The sequence below is a fragment of the Fukomys damarensis genome, unplaced genomic scaffold (genome assembly GCF_012274545.1).
Source record: "Fukomys damarensis isolate Sample0158 unplaced genomic scaffold, DMR_v1.0_HiC HiC_scaffold_25, whole genome shotgun sequence".
In the NCBI taxonomy this organism is placed as follows: Eukaryota; Metazoa; Chordata; class Mammalia; order Rodentia; family Bathyergidae; genus Fukomys; species Fukomys damarensis.
In genome coordinates this window covers 19998392-20010127 of record NW_022900937.1, presented here as the reverse complement: position 1 = coordinate 20010127, position 11736 = coordinate 19998392, and the positions used below count along the sequence as shown (strand labels likewise).

The 11736-nt window shown below is 52.0% G+C and overlaps 1 protein-coding gene across 7 annotated transcripts in view; it reads right to left on the bottom strand.

Moving 5' to 3' along the window:
• Positions 1 to 5907: 5907 nt before the first annotated feature.
• Positions 5908 to 11736, bottom strand: part of Paqr5 (progestin and adipoQ receptor family member 5) — a 39797-nt gene continuing 33968 nt past the window's right edge. For 6 of the 7 annotated variants that reach the window (XM_010627752.3, XM_033756077.1, XM_033756078.1 and 3 more), the window contains 3 exons: positions 8666 to 8762; positions 7628 to 7769; positions 5908 to 6443 (listed from right to left, as the gene is read on the bottom strand). In XM_010627752.3, coding sequence (XP_010626054.1) covers positions 6202 to 6443; positions 7628 to 7769; positions 8666 to 8762 — 481 coding nt within the window. In that variant the 3' untranslated portion in view covers positions 5908 to 6201. The remainder of the gene's footprint in view (positions 6444 to 7627; positions 7770 to 8665; positions 8763 to 11736) is intronic. The other variant, XM_010627772.3, reaches the window with a different exon arrangement.

The following is an 11736-nucleotide window of genomic DNA, read 5'->3' as shown; positions in this document are numbered from 1 at the left end:
TCTTGTTCTTTGATTTCTTCAGCTGAGTACCTGCGCAATTCTTTAACACTCCAGCCCACAGACAGCCCCTGTGGACATCGGCTTCCGACCCTGTAAGCTTATCTAATAATCCCCTTGCATAATTATATATATATTTTTTTTTTAACTGATTCTTTTCCTTTGGAGAACCCTAACCAATACAAGGGCAGATCCTTGAAGAAATGCTGTGTCACCTTCCCAGGAATCTCCCCCAGGGTCATCTGTAAAATCAATGGTCAGCTGAGTTTGTTTTACATACTCAGAAGATGGACTCATAAAACTAGGGAAAGACTGGAAAATTCATACAGAAACAAGCGATCTGAATTGTATTTCAAATGAATAACATTCACACATAGAAGGGGAAATAACTACATCCAAGTATTTTAGACTATTTACACTACACCTCCCAGGCCAAAGACAAAAGAAACTTGAAACATACAGTGAATTCTAACTGGTAGTCTTTTTCACACAGATATTGGCAGTCCTAAAACATGCAGTATATTCTGTGATGGAGCAAATAAGGAAATATGTTGTGGTTAGTGGGAGCAAGTTTTGCACTATTGAAGGAGTTACAAGTGTCCAAAACTAGGGTAAAAAGTACCTGCACATTCTTAAATTCTTGAACAGTTTTGCAACATTATCCTCCTTTCTTCCTTCCCTTTCCCCCCCCCTTGCTGTATTAAAGATTGAGCCCAGGATCTTCACACCGAGCTATATCCCCAGTTCCTTAAAAAAATTTTTTTGTTGGGGCAGGGGAGGTGGTGGAAGGTGGGGGAACTCGGGACCTTGTGCTTACAAAATAGGTGGCGGCACCACTCAGCTAAATTCCCAACCCCAAAAAATTTTGAGACACAGTTTTCTAAGTCATTAAATTAACCAAGCTATTGAACTTTCCATCCTCCTGCCTCAGCCTTCCAGAGTGCAGGGATTACAGGGGTGCCTCACACCTGGTTTATTCTGTGGCATTTCTCCAAGTCTGAAATTCTGTTTTAGAAACTGGGTTATGCCACCGCTCTGTTCTCCCTTACAAAGTGGCCCAGTCTTATGCTGTAGGGTGCACTCCTTTTCCTACTTTTGCTTGGCCCAAACTTGCTCTGCGGAGCCTGTTTCTTTTCCTACCTTTAATAAAACTTTGCTACCATTAAAAAAATTAACATTAAAAATGTGTGAGGGCCGGGGATTTAGCTCAGTGGTTCCACCGCCTACCTCGCAAGCACAAGGACCCGAATTTGATCCCCGGTATCAAAAATAAAAAAAGGGGCTGGGGATATAGCTCAGTGCAAAGGCCCTGGGTTCAAGTTCCAGTATCACAAACAAAACAAAACAGCGAAAATGTGTGAACTATATTCAGTGTTTCTGGGGTTTTTTGGGGGGTGCACTGGGGATTGAACTCAGTACCTTGCACTTGCCAGAGAGGGGCCGCACCCCTAAGCCACATCCACAGCCCTATCAGTGCTTCTTAAACTCTGATCTTTAGAATCACCGGGGCTCTTGCTTAAAATTCAAAACCCTAGGATCCCCAGACCTTCCCTGGGTACTTGCACGTCAGTGAGTTTGGGCCTCAGTGTGTGTATTTGACATCTATGAGCAAAGTGTAGACAGCCTGAATTCATTGATCTCTGAGGTCCTTTGGTTCTACTCTGGAACAGGCAAAAGTTCAACAGGTTGTAGAAACCTGTGGCTTAACAGGAAGACAGAAGATGAGATGCCCTGGCCTGAATGGGACAGAGATAACTGTCGCCTGGAGTGCACTGTCTCTGAGTTGAAGCATTCCATGTGGGACTGAGAAGCCCCTCAGCAAGCCCTTGGGAAAAACAGCAAGGGACATTTCAGAATTCTTCCAAGCTCCAGTCATCCAGGTGTCTTCCGGAGCGGAGCACTTCAGGAAGCTGGCCTGATTTCTGTAAGCAGCACGTACTGCCAGCCTGGGGGCTGTGAAGCACCTGCCTCCTCCACCTGCAGCATCCCCCTCACCCCGAGCCTGGCTCCTTCTGCCCTGGAGCCTCTCCTCAGGTGTCATCTCACCAGCCACATCCAGGTCTTCTGCCCTGCCCTGCCTTCCCGAAACCCTCTGCCAGGCTCTTGGCTTTTTTGAATTTCCATGCCTGTATCTCTGCCCAGCCAGAATGCCAGCTCTGAAAGGGAGGACCTGAGGTTTGGATTGGTCTGGATGCCCAGTTCCATGGCTCACCAATGGTCACAGGTACAGGGATCTCTTCCGGGTCCAAGTCCCACATGTCTGCAGCGCAGCAGGTAGAATGTGACCAAACCAAAAGGAATCAGGATGACTTTATGAATGCACTCTTTTATTTTATTTTCTTTATACACACTTGAAGGTGAAACATGTCCCCATTGGGAGTGGGTGTTTGCTGTGACCACTGACCAGGAAGTCACGCTCTGCCAACAAACAAAAACACTTCAAAGCCTGCATGGAATCAAATATTTAGATCACTTGCACTCAAAAAGCATCTAAATTTCCCACAGCATTCTACCAACAACCACAAATTCGTTCTTCAAAACAAGATGGAGCTGGATGTGGCAGTATACTCATGTAATCCCAGCCCTGGGGAGGCTGAGGCAGGAGAAATGCAGGTTCATGCCCAGCCCCAGCAATTTAGCAAGACCCTTTTTCAAAATTAAAACAAAAATGGCTAGGGATGTAGCACAGTGGTAGAGCACTTGCCTAGCGTGCATGAGGCCCTGGGTTCAATCCCTAATAATGAAGGAAAAAAAAAGACTGCATTATTCTCTACAAGCTGAGTACTGGAAAATGAGCAAGGAAGATTAACCAATGGGGCCTCATTCAAAGGTATTCAGGGTCCATCACAAGGACCACGTTTCTAAAGCTAGGAAAAGGGAAAGAAGGATCTCCCTCACCCGTGCTTTCTGAGAGTGCCGTGGTGAGCAGCTGTGACATGGGAGTGTGTTACATGCCGTACTGTACTGGGACCTTTTTTTTTTAGGCAGGGTAGTTCAAGCTGGCTTTGAACTCACAGCAGTCCTCCTGCCTCAGCCTCCCATGTGCTGGGATTATAGGCATCGACTACCTGTATTTATCTATACCTGGCTCAAGACATTTTCTAAGAACTGAGAACTGCTGCATAAAGAGCATCTCCATACCAGGGATGGTGGCGCACGCCTGTAATCCCAGCACTCAGGAGGCCGAGGCAGGAGGATTGTGTGAGTTCGAGGCCAGCCTGGGCTCCCTAGTGATACTCTGTCTCCAAAAAACAAAAAATACATACATTCATATATACATACATACATACATACAAAAAAAATCTCCAGTGATGTCTTCAGCCAACCCCTTGCCAACAATTTTGGTTTTGTGGGATGGCTTGAGTAAAACTATATACCTCTATTAGACATCAATGTCTATTACTTAATGATAATTAGTATTTGTTAACTCATTCTTATTCCACATTATAAAATTCTAGCCAAGTGCTGGCACATATTTGGTTTTGTTTTATTTGGTACTGGGGATCTAACTTGAGAGCTTGTGCTTACGAGGCAGGTGGCAGCAACAGTGAGCTAAAACCCCGGATGCTGGTACATACTTGTAATACCAGCACTTGTGCATAGGAGGCCAAGGCAGGAGGATCACCATGAGTTCGAGGCCAGCCTGGGCTACATAGTGAGTTCAAGGCTAGCCTGAACTATACAGTGAGACTCTGTCTCAAAAATCCAAAAATTTTAAAAGAAAATTGCAATTGATAACATTGTCCAAAAGCATACAATAGGACTAAAGTTTACCAAATATAAGAAAATATTATGAAACACTTGATCTTATTCTTTTGATTCTGTTTTATTCTCATCTTCAAGCATGCTAAAAAAGCATAAGCAAAGATTAAATCATGTAGAAATCCTTCACATTGATCAGCCACAATCTTCCAGCTATTTCTAAACTAAATTGAGAACATTATTTTATTACCTTTAAATGAGAGTTTGAAACATTTGTCATTAGAAAGGAGTGTCTAAACTTTATACATGTTTTCACTATAAAATTAGAGTTATAAACCAGGTATGGGAGTACAGGCTTATAATCCCAGCACTCAGAAGGCTGAGACAGGACGATCCAGCCTGGGCTACATAGCAAGACCCTGTCTAAGAAGAAAAAGAAAATGGAATTGTAGTGAGAAGAAACAGAAGCCCACAGATCCTGCTGGTGTGGGATACTAACAATATCTGATCATCGCCCCAAAGCAGAATTCATCCTGAAGCTTTCAATTAACGTACCCAAAATGTAGCAGCCCATATAATTTTATCAGTCTGCCCTTCTCCCAGAGGAAGTAAACAGATAATAAAATAATGAAATCATATTTCTTCACCGCTATCATCCAACATGAATTGTCAGTTGTCCTTAGAGGAGTGGACAATGCGTGATCACAGAGCCCTCAAAGCTGAATCCCAGCCCATGTACTGTCAATTCAAACAACAGATTCTCCAAAGATAATGAGTTTATTTGGGAAAGGGCATTGCTAAGGGGACATTGGTGCTGTGATCTATTATGTGCATGTGCCAGGAGGGCAAGGCCAGGGGACACCTTCGGAGGCCAGCAGAGGAGGGTTCTATACCTGGTTCTCAAAAACGATACAGTAATCTTTGGCTACAGGGATCAATAACAGAGACGCATCCGTGTAAGGCTGGGCAGGCAGATCCGACATCCTTGCAGAGCATTTTTCTGTGCAAGGCTGTGGCTCTGCAGTGTCTTTTGAGACAGTTCTGGGGCCGGGGATTTAGCTCAGTGGTTTTGCCGCCTGCCTTACAAGCTCAAGGGCTAGGGTTTGATCCCCGGTTACCCCCCAAAAAAAGACACAGTACTTGGTATCAGACATTGCATACAGGAGACCCCTCCTTCAGAATCTCCAGCTTCGTTTATGCCTTCTGTTTTATTTTTATGGAGAAAGGAAGTGGGAGACCTACCCTGAGGTGCTCAGGTGCCACAGCTCGCATCCACCCTGCGAAGCCCACAGAGCCTGTGCCTTGGGGAATGTGTGACACTAGCGTGACTTCAAGTTAGGCTCCTGGTCCCCCTGCATCGGAACCATCGGAGGGACCTGCTCCGGGCAGATGACCTCCAAAACCTACATCTAATCTAGTAGTGCAGAGTCCCCTGGGCGACCTGGCATTCTGCATTTGTCACAAGCTTTACCTGGAGTTTCTGACTCACAGTAAAGCTTGAGGATGCCATATGCGGCTGTCCCGCTAGCAAGGTCTCTAACATCCTCTACATGGGAACACTAAATTCAGCAGCGTATCTGGAAGGCTCAGTGTTGCGTCTCCAAACACAGTGCTTCTCTTGGGTTACAACTGACAGTGAACACAACTAGTTGGGATTCATTCATCCACCTCCACACTTTAGCACATTTGACTGGCACTGCATAATGCTTTGTAGCTCAAACGGGCAACAAGAGGATAGGGCATAATACAACATGTCACCCAGCCACAGGCTGTGGATTTAACCTAAAAGAATTCCCAGCACTCGGGAGGCTGAGGCAGGAGAATCACCAAATCCATTAAGATATAGAAACGAGCTTTGAAGGCCGAATGAACTTGTGGGAAGAGGATTCTGCTCCACTTCATTCCATTGCCAAGGTGGTGTCTGAAGTTTGAGTGTTTCCCAGTCTCCAGGGCACTCGTTCACCCTCCTCCCTCTTTCCCAAGCTCTCCTAGGGACCTTTCCTCTCCTCCCAAAGGAGCTACCAGTCCACTCCGGGAGCCTAGGAAGAGGCTTTGTTACATGAAGTCCTCCAAACGAATTTCGACTTTTAAAGAGTAAGGCAGCCAGGTGGTGGCACATGCCTGCAATCCCAGCAATATGGGAGGCTGAGGCAAGAGGATTGCAAGTTCAAACCCAGCCTGGGCAATTTAACTCTTGTCTCAAAGTAAAAAAGTTTAAAGAAGGCCACGATCTAGCACAGTGTCAAGGCCCTGGGTTCAATTCTCAGTACCACATTAAAGAGAGAAAAGGTCTTACTGAGCCCATTTTAAAATCACATTCAGAACCAGTGCCCACTTAGAGGAATCTCCGAGTTAAATACCCTCTGACGCGAACCCATTCAAAAGCACCCAGGAGTTGTTGGAGATATTTCAACCTTTGTGAGCCAGAACCACGCCCCCAGCTCACGGCATCGGGGAGTCGCCCCTAAAGTGACACCGGGGACCGGAAGCTTCCGGCCTGAATCATGTTTCCTTTTTCTGTGACTCTGGTTCCGGGGTCTGATAAAGAGCAGCGGAGAAATAAATGATGTTGCCGAGGCTGAAGATGAGGCACAGAAGCAGGGCCGCGGCGATCTGCAGGAAGGAGAAGGGCTGGGACACGGCCAGCAGCCACTCCCTCCTCAGCGCCTTGTCTAGCAGGATGGCCTCGGTCTGCATGTGCGTGGCCAGGATTACGCAAACGTGGAACAGCTGGTGGCTGTGACCTGCGGCAGACACACGAGGGCCGTGGCGGTCACCGCGCGACAGCCTCAGCCAAGGGTGCGATGCTAGGCGATGCTAAGACCGCCCGCCAGACATCACGCACGGAGAGTGTTCAGGAGAGGCCAGTGCGTTGGAGACAGGGGGAACATTAGCGCGGTGACCCGGGCAAAGGTGGGGACGGGGACCCACAGTCCTAGGGCATGAGGGGTGGCACTGGGGTGTGAAGGCCTTCTAAAATGGGTCAGATGATCACTGTACAACTGGGTAGACAGACTAAAGATATTGTTGAGTTGTACACTTGGCAGTGGGAGGTCATTTAATCCATAAAACACACCTTGATTAATATATATTTAAAAAGCAATATAACCCAGGTAATCCCAACACTTGGGAGGCTGCAGCAGGATAACCTAGAATTCAAGGCTAGCCTGGACTACATCGTGAGTTCAAAGCCAGCCTGAACTACATAGCGAGACCCTATCTCAAAAAGCTGAAAGAGCAAGACAAAGCAAAACAAGAGGAGGAAAAAAAAAAAAGAAAAAAATGGATTCTCTTTTGGTGAGCAAAAAGAAAAGCTGTACCAGAAAGGTTCTAGGAGGGACCCACCACAGCAGCTTGGCCCAAGGAGCAGAAGCGGGAAGGAGGGCCACGCCTCTAGAGAGGGTATCTGACGTGTTCCTCAGGGGCCCTCTGTCCCTGGGAAGAAGGCTCACTCAAGGTGCCACCCTGGCTTTCTTCAGGCTAAACTCTGGGGCCCACAGGCCACCAAGTCTGTGTGTCCCACAGTGAAGTGACTTCTCCTGGGGGGGCAGTGACTCTCTGGCCCCTCCCAGCCTCTCCCGGACTGCAGAGAGACAGGGCCACAGGTCCTAGGAGCAGGCCTGCGGTTGCTGAGGAAAGTGGCTTCCTTCAGCCTGCCTGACAGGAGTGAGGTAGCCAGCCTAGGGCCACCAGGCTGGGCCCTCAGCTCCCACAGGGCCTGGCTGTGGGTGTGACAGGGGCTCCCACCTAGGCAGAGCCACTGACTAAGGACTGGGGCCTTCCAGAACCTCTGGTGACCACCTGCCAGAAGGAACCATCTGGCTGGACAGGGCGTCCAAAGTGGCTTCTGCCCCAGCCCCTGCAGGTCCTCCCCGACCCCAGCCCCTCCTGGCAGCCACAAGTGTCAGAGTGGCCCCGCCCCACTCACCCACGTAGTCAAAGAGGCCGGGGGCCAGGCGCTCAGGCAGGTGAGCGGAGTAGAAGAAGGAGGCCAGGAGGGTCATGGCCATGTGCTTCCAGTGGTACAAGATGGCTTCGTTCTGTGCACTGACCCCCGGGAACAGGAGGAGCTGCAGGTGTAAGGAAACAGCAGGCCTGAGGGAGTGGAGCCTCAGGCCTCTCCCTTCTCGGTACCTGCAGGGGCCACAGCCCAGGCCCAGGCCCAGGGGAGGATGTTCGGTGCTGGACAGCGGCCCTCCTGCTCCAGGAGGATCAGGTGAGACCCAAGCCAGCTGTCTTCAGACCCCCACAAGCTCCCAAGTGCCTTGGGCTATTCAATTACAAAAGGAAAAGAAAAGAGAGGGAGGGAGAGAGGGAGAAAAGGAAGGGAAAAGAAAAATCATACTGGATATTTTGCTGCTCTTTCTGGGAATAGCAGTCCGTAGAGCAGAAAGTTGTCTATTCTCATCTGAACTCTCTTTTGTGTTTTATTTTTATTTTGAGACAGGCTCTTGCTATTAGTTCAGGCTGGCTTTGAACTCACTATGTAGCCCAGGCTGGCCTCGAACTCGCAGTGATTCTCCTGCCTCAGCCTCCCGAGTGCTGGGATTATAGACGTGCAATACCACACCGGTTCCCTCTGTCCTCTGAGACCCTTATTCATACCTTTTCTTCAATGCTAATCATACATTAACTGATGATAACAGAAAATAATGTATAGATTGGACTCTTGCCACCAGCTGGCGCTGTACACTGTATCTCAGAATGGGCCACAGAGCCGGAAGCAGCATGATGATAACCTTTCACAGATGGGAGAAGTCCGGGCACAGAGAATTTCCCCGGGACTGGCAGCCAGTACCAGAGATTCACCTCCACAGCCCATTCCCCGCTCCCCTCACCCAACCTCAGCTGCTGGCACACCCGCCTCCCAGGTCTCTACTTCTGTGGGTCCTGCACTGCCCAGTGCGGTCACCTGGCCCCCGGCAGCTCAGGCACGCAGGGACCCCACTGCTGCCGCCACCCTTACCCTGTAAAAGATGGGGAACGAGTCCCAGATGTAGGGGTACGCAAAGGCCAGGATGCGGAGAAGCTTGGAAAGCCCAGGCTTCTGGACTTCGAGGAACCTAAACCAGGGAGGGAAGGGAAGAAGCAGAGATGAAGAGTTTGGGGAGCCCATGCACACTGACAACTGAGGGTGTCACCAACCAGTACAAGTGCTCGGCATGACCTCCTGTGGCCCGCCGCTTCTTCACCACCTGCCATCCCTCCTACACGGTGGGAGGGACAAAGCCTCAGCTGTGGGAGTTGTCCTGCGAGGGGCTTTCTGAAAGTCCAGGGGCCGTCAGGACAGGGGTGGGGGCTGGCACGTACCCCAGGGTCAGGGTGTTCCGACTGAGGTGCATCTAACACCTGGGCTGGTCCAGGTGGCTCCCTAGGAAAACCTGGGTTCGCACCAGTGCTGGGTCACCTGGGGGTTTCTGGAATGTTTATCCCCCACACAGCTGGCAGCCTGGAGTCCAGGAGGGTCAAAGGACTCTGCACTGGGGCTCCCACGAGGAAGTACTCACGGGCCGGCTGGGCCACCAAGGCGGGTGGCAGGGACAGGGAGCATCTCAGTGCTGCATGTACTGTGGGGCCAGGCTTTCCCAAGGGCTGCAGATGGGGGCGCCAGGCCCACGAGAGGCAGGCAGAGGGGTGGCTCAGCAGCCTTGTGGAGAAGGCTCCGGCCTCCCAGCCTTCACCATCTACTCTGCCTCCCCCTCTAGCCCAGCCACAAGCCCGCCTGCCCTGTCTCCAGCACCATCTGCTGCTCCCACCGGTCCCTATAACCCTAGCACTCCCCTGGCCAGGTCACTCTGGTGTTGGTGACCTGGTACAGCCACCTGACAGCACCCCAGCTGCTGCTGCAGGGAACGGATCAGCAGGGCAGAGCCTTCCCCTGGGGCAGGGCTGGGCTGGTCCTCAGGCTCTGCCGCACCCTGCTGGGAAGCTGCCTGAAGCCAGTCCTCTCCACCCCCCAACCCTCTGGGTAGCTGGGCAGGGGAGAGGCCACCCCGAGAGATGTACCCTGCTCCAGAGACAAACTCCAGCTTCACTCTAGCCTGCCAGCAGCTTTCTTCTTTCCTGGCCTCACTTGGGAATCGCAGCCCAGGCAGGGCTGGATGCCAAAGGAAGAAGGGAAGCTGGGGAAAAGAGGAAGGGGAGGCCCGCAGTTCCTCACCCCGAACCGGAAGTGCAGCCTAGATGAAACCTCAAAGGTCCCAGGGAGGTACAGTCCCGCAGCATGGCCGCGGCCGGGCAGGTCTCCTTGCCTCCCTGCACCCTCAGGCCTCCGGGTAACCTGGGTCTGTGGGTGACTGTGCCGGCTCAGTGTGCGCGCTCAGGATCTCCTGGGCCCGGGGCGGGCTGGCGGCCTGCAAGGCCTGGCTCCCGGATGCAGTTTGGGAAAAGCACACGTGTGGGTCTCTGTCCCTCCCCCCCATCTCAGGGGGACCGGGGCCTGGACCGGAAAGAGGGACAGGAGGGACAGACGGCTGTGGGTGTTTTCCGAGAATCCATTGAGCAAGGATTGAGGCCAGGGCAGTGGCCTCTGCACTTTCTCACGGCCCTTCCGCCCCCCTAACCCCGGGGCCAAAGCACCCGCCTGTCTTCCCTGACCACGGCAGGTCCCCCGGTGCCACCACTTGCCAGAGCGGCTCTGAACCTGCGCTCCCTGCAGCCACTTACACAGGGGTACAGCTTCCCTGCAACTCGAGACATCATCGTGCCTGTAAAAAGTGCTTCCCCAGGGGCAAATGGACCAGCCTCTCCAGCTGCAGAGCCAAGTTTACAGGTGACAGAAGAAGGAGAAAAAACAACAGAAGAGAGACAGCAACAGAGGGGAAAAGGCAGGAGCGCCTCCCACTACCAAGGTGCAATTCCACATCGGGCCACAGGGCGCCGCCACAGCCAGGGCTTCCGGGAGTGACCTCCGGAGCTCAACACGCCGGCAAAGCGCCTGCACTCTATTTGTCTACAGGGGATGAGGGGTTGGTTAGCTGGGCTCCAGGCTTGGTCCCCACTGCACGGAGAGGGCACGTATTTTCTCATCCTGTCCTTCAAATGCTGCAGCACATGGAGGCCAATGACTACAGCATGATACTAAGATTCCATGATACTAAGAACCAAGTGCCCGGCCCAGGCCACGTAGTCTGTAGGGGTAGAGGATCCATGCCCCGGCAGCCTTGCAGGCAGGAGGCCGAGTCCGGAAAGTCCCTTCCCAGGGGCCAGAGACCACTACTAGGACCCGGGTCCCCAGGCAGGCGTCCCTCTGCCTGCTGCATTCTAAAGGCGGGTACAGCCCCTCCTGGGATTTCCCCTCCTGGGATTTCTGGGGAGTCTGCGAATGGCAAAGGCAGGACTCACTCCTCCCTGCACCCCCAGGTCTTCACGGGCCTGGAGGAGCCCGGGAGGCTGAGTGGACGCGCCGGGGAGGAGACAGAAGCAAACTGCTCCTTGTCAAGGGAGAAGCCCCGGACAGAGAGCTCAGGAGACCCGGGCCCTGCTGCTGGCCTCACAAGTTCATCCAAACGCTCCTGCAGGCCAATACAGGGACCACACGGGGCCTTCTGCAACTCCAGCCCCACCCACCCCGGCAGGCATAGTGGGTGAGACCAGAGCCTTCCTGACGCCACCGTTAAACTATCTTCTGTGCTTTTAAAAATCCAGTTTGTCAGGTCTGTGAAACTTATCTGCTCTCCCTGGGTCCCACAGAACCTCAACTGTCATCCAAAGGAAGCTGGAGCCAAGAACATCCTGGAAAGAGAGCATGGGAGCCCATGTCCCCACCCTATGCTCCTGGGGAGGGGCAGTGGGAGGCCACAGAGGTCCCCAGCAGCAAGCACAGGTGCCTTTGCCCACCTGCCACACCCAGCTCCTCTCGCTACCTGAACAGGTCTGCCCTGCACCCCCAGGCACACAGAGCAGCTCACAGGGCTTCCTGAGTCATCCCCGGAAGCTGAGGATTCAAATGGTTTATTTCTGGCCAGGGATTTAGCTCAGTGGTTCCACTGTCTGCCTTGCAAACGCAAGGACCTGAGTTCGATCCCCGGTTCCAAA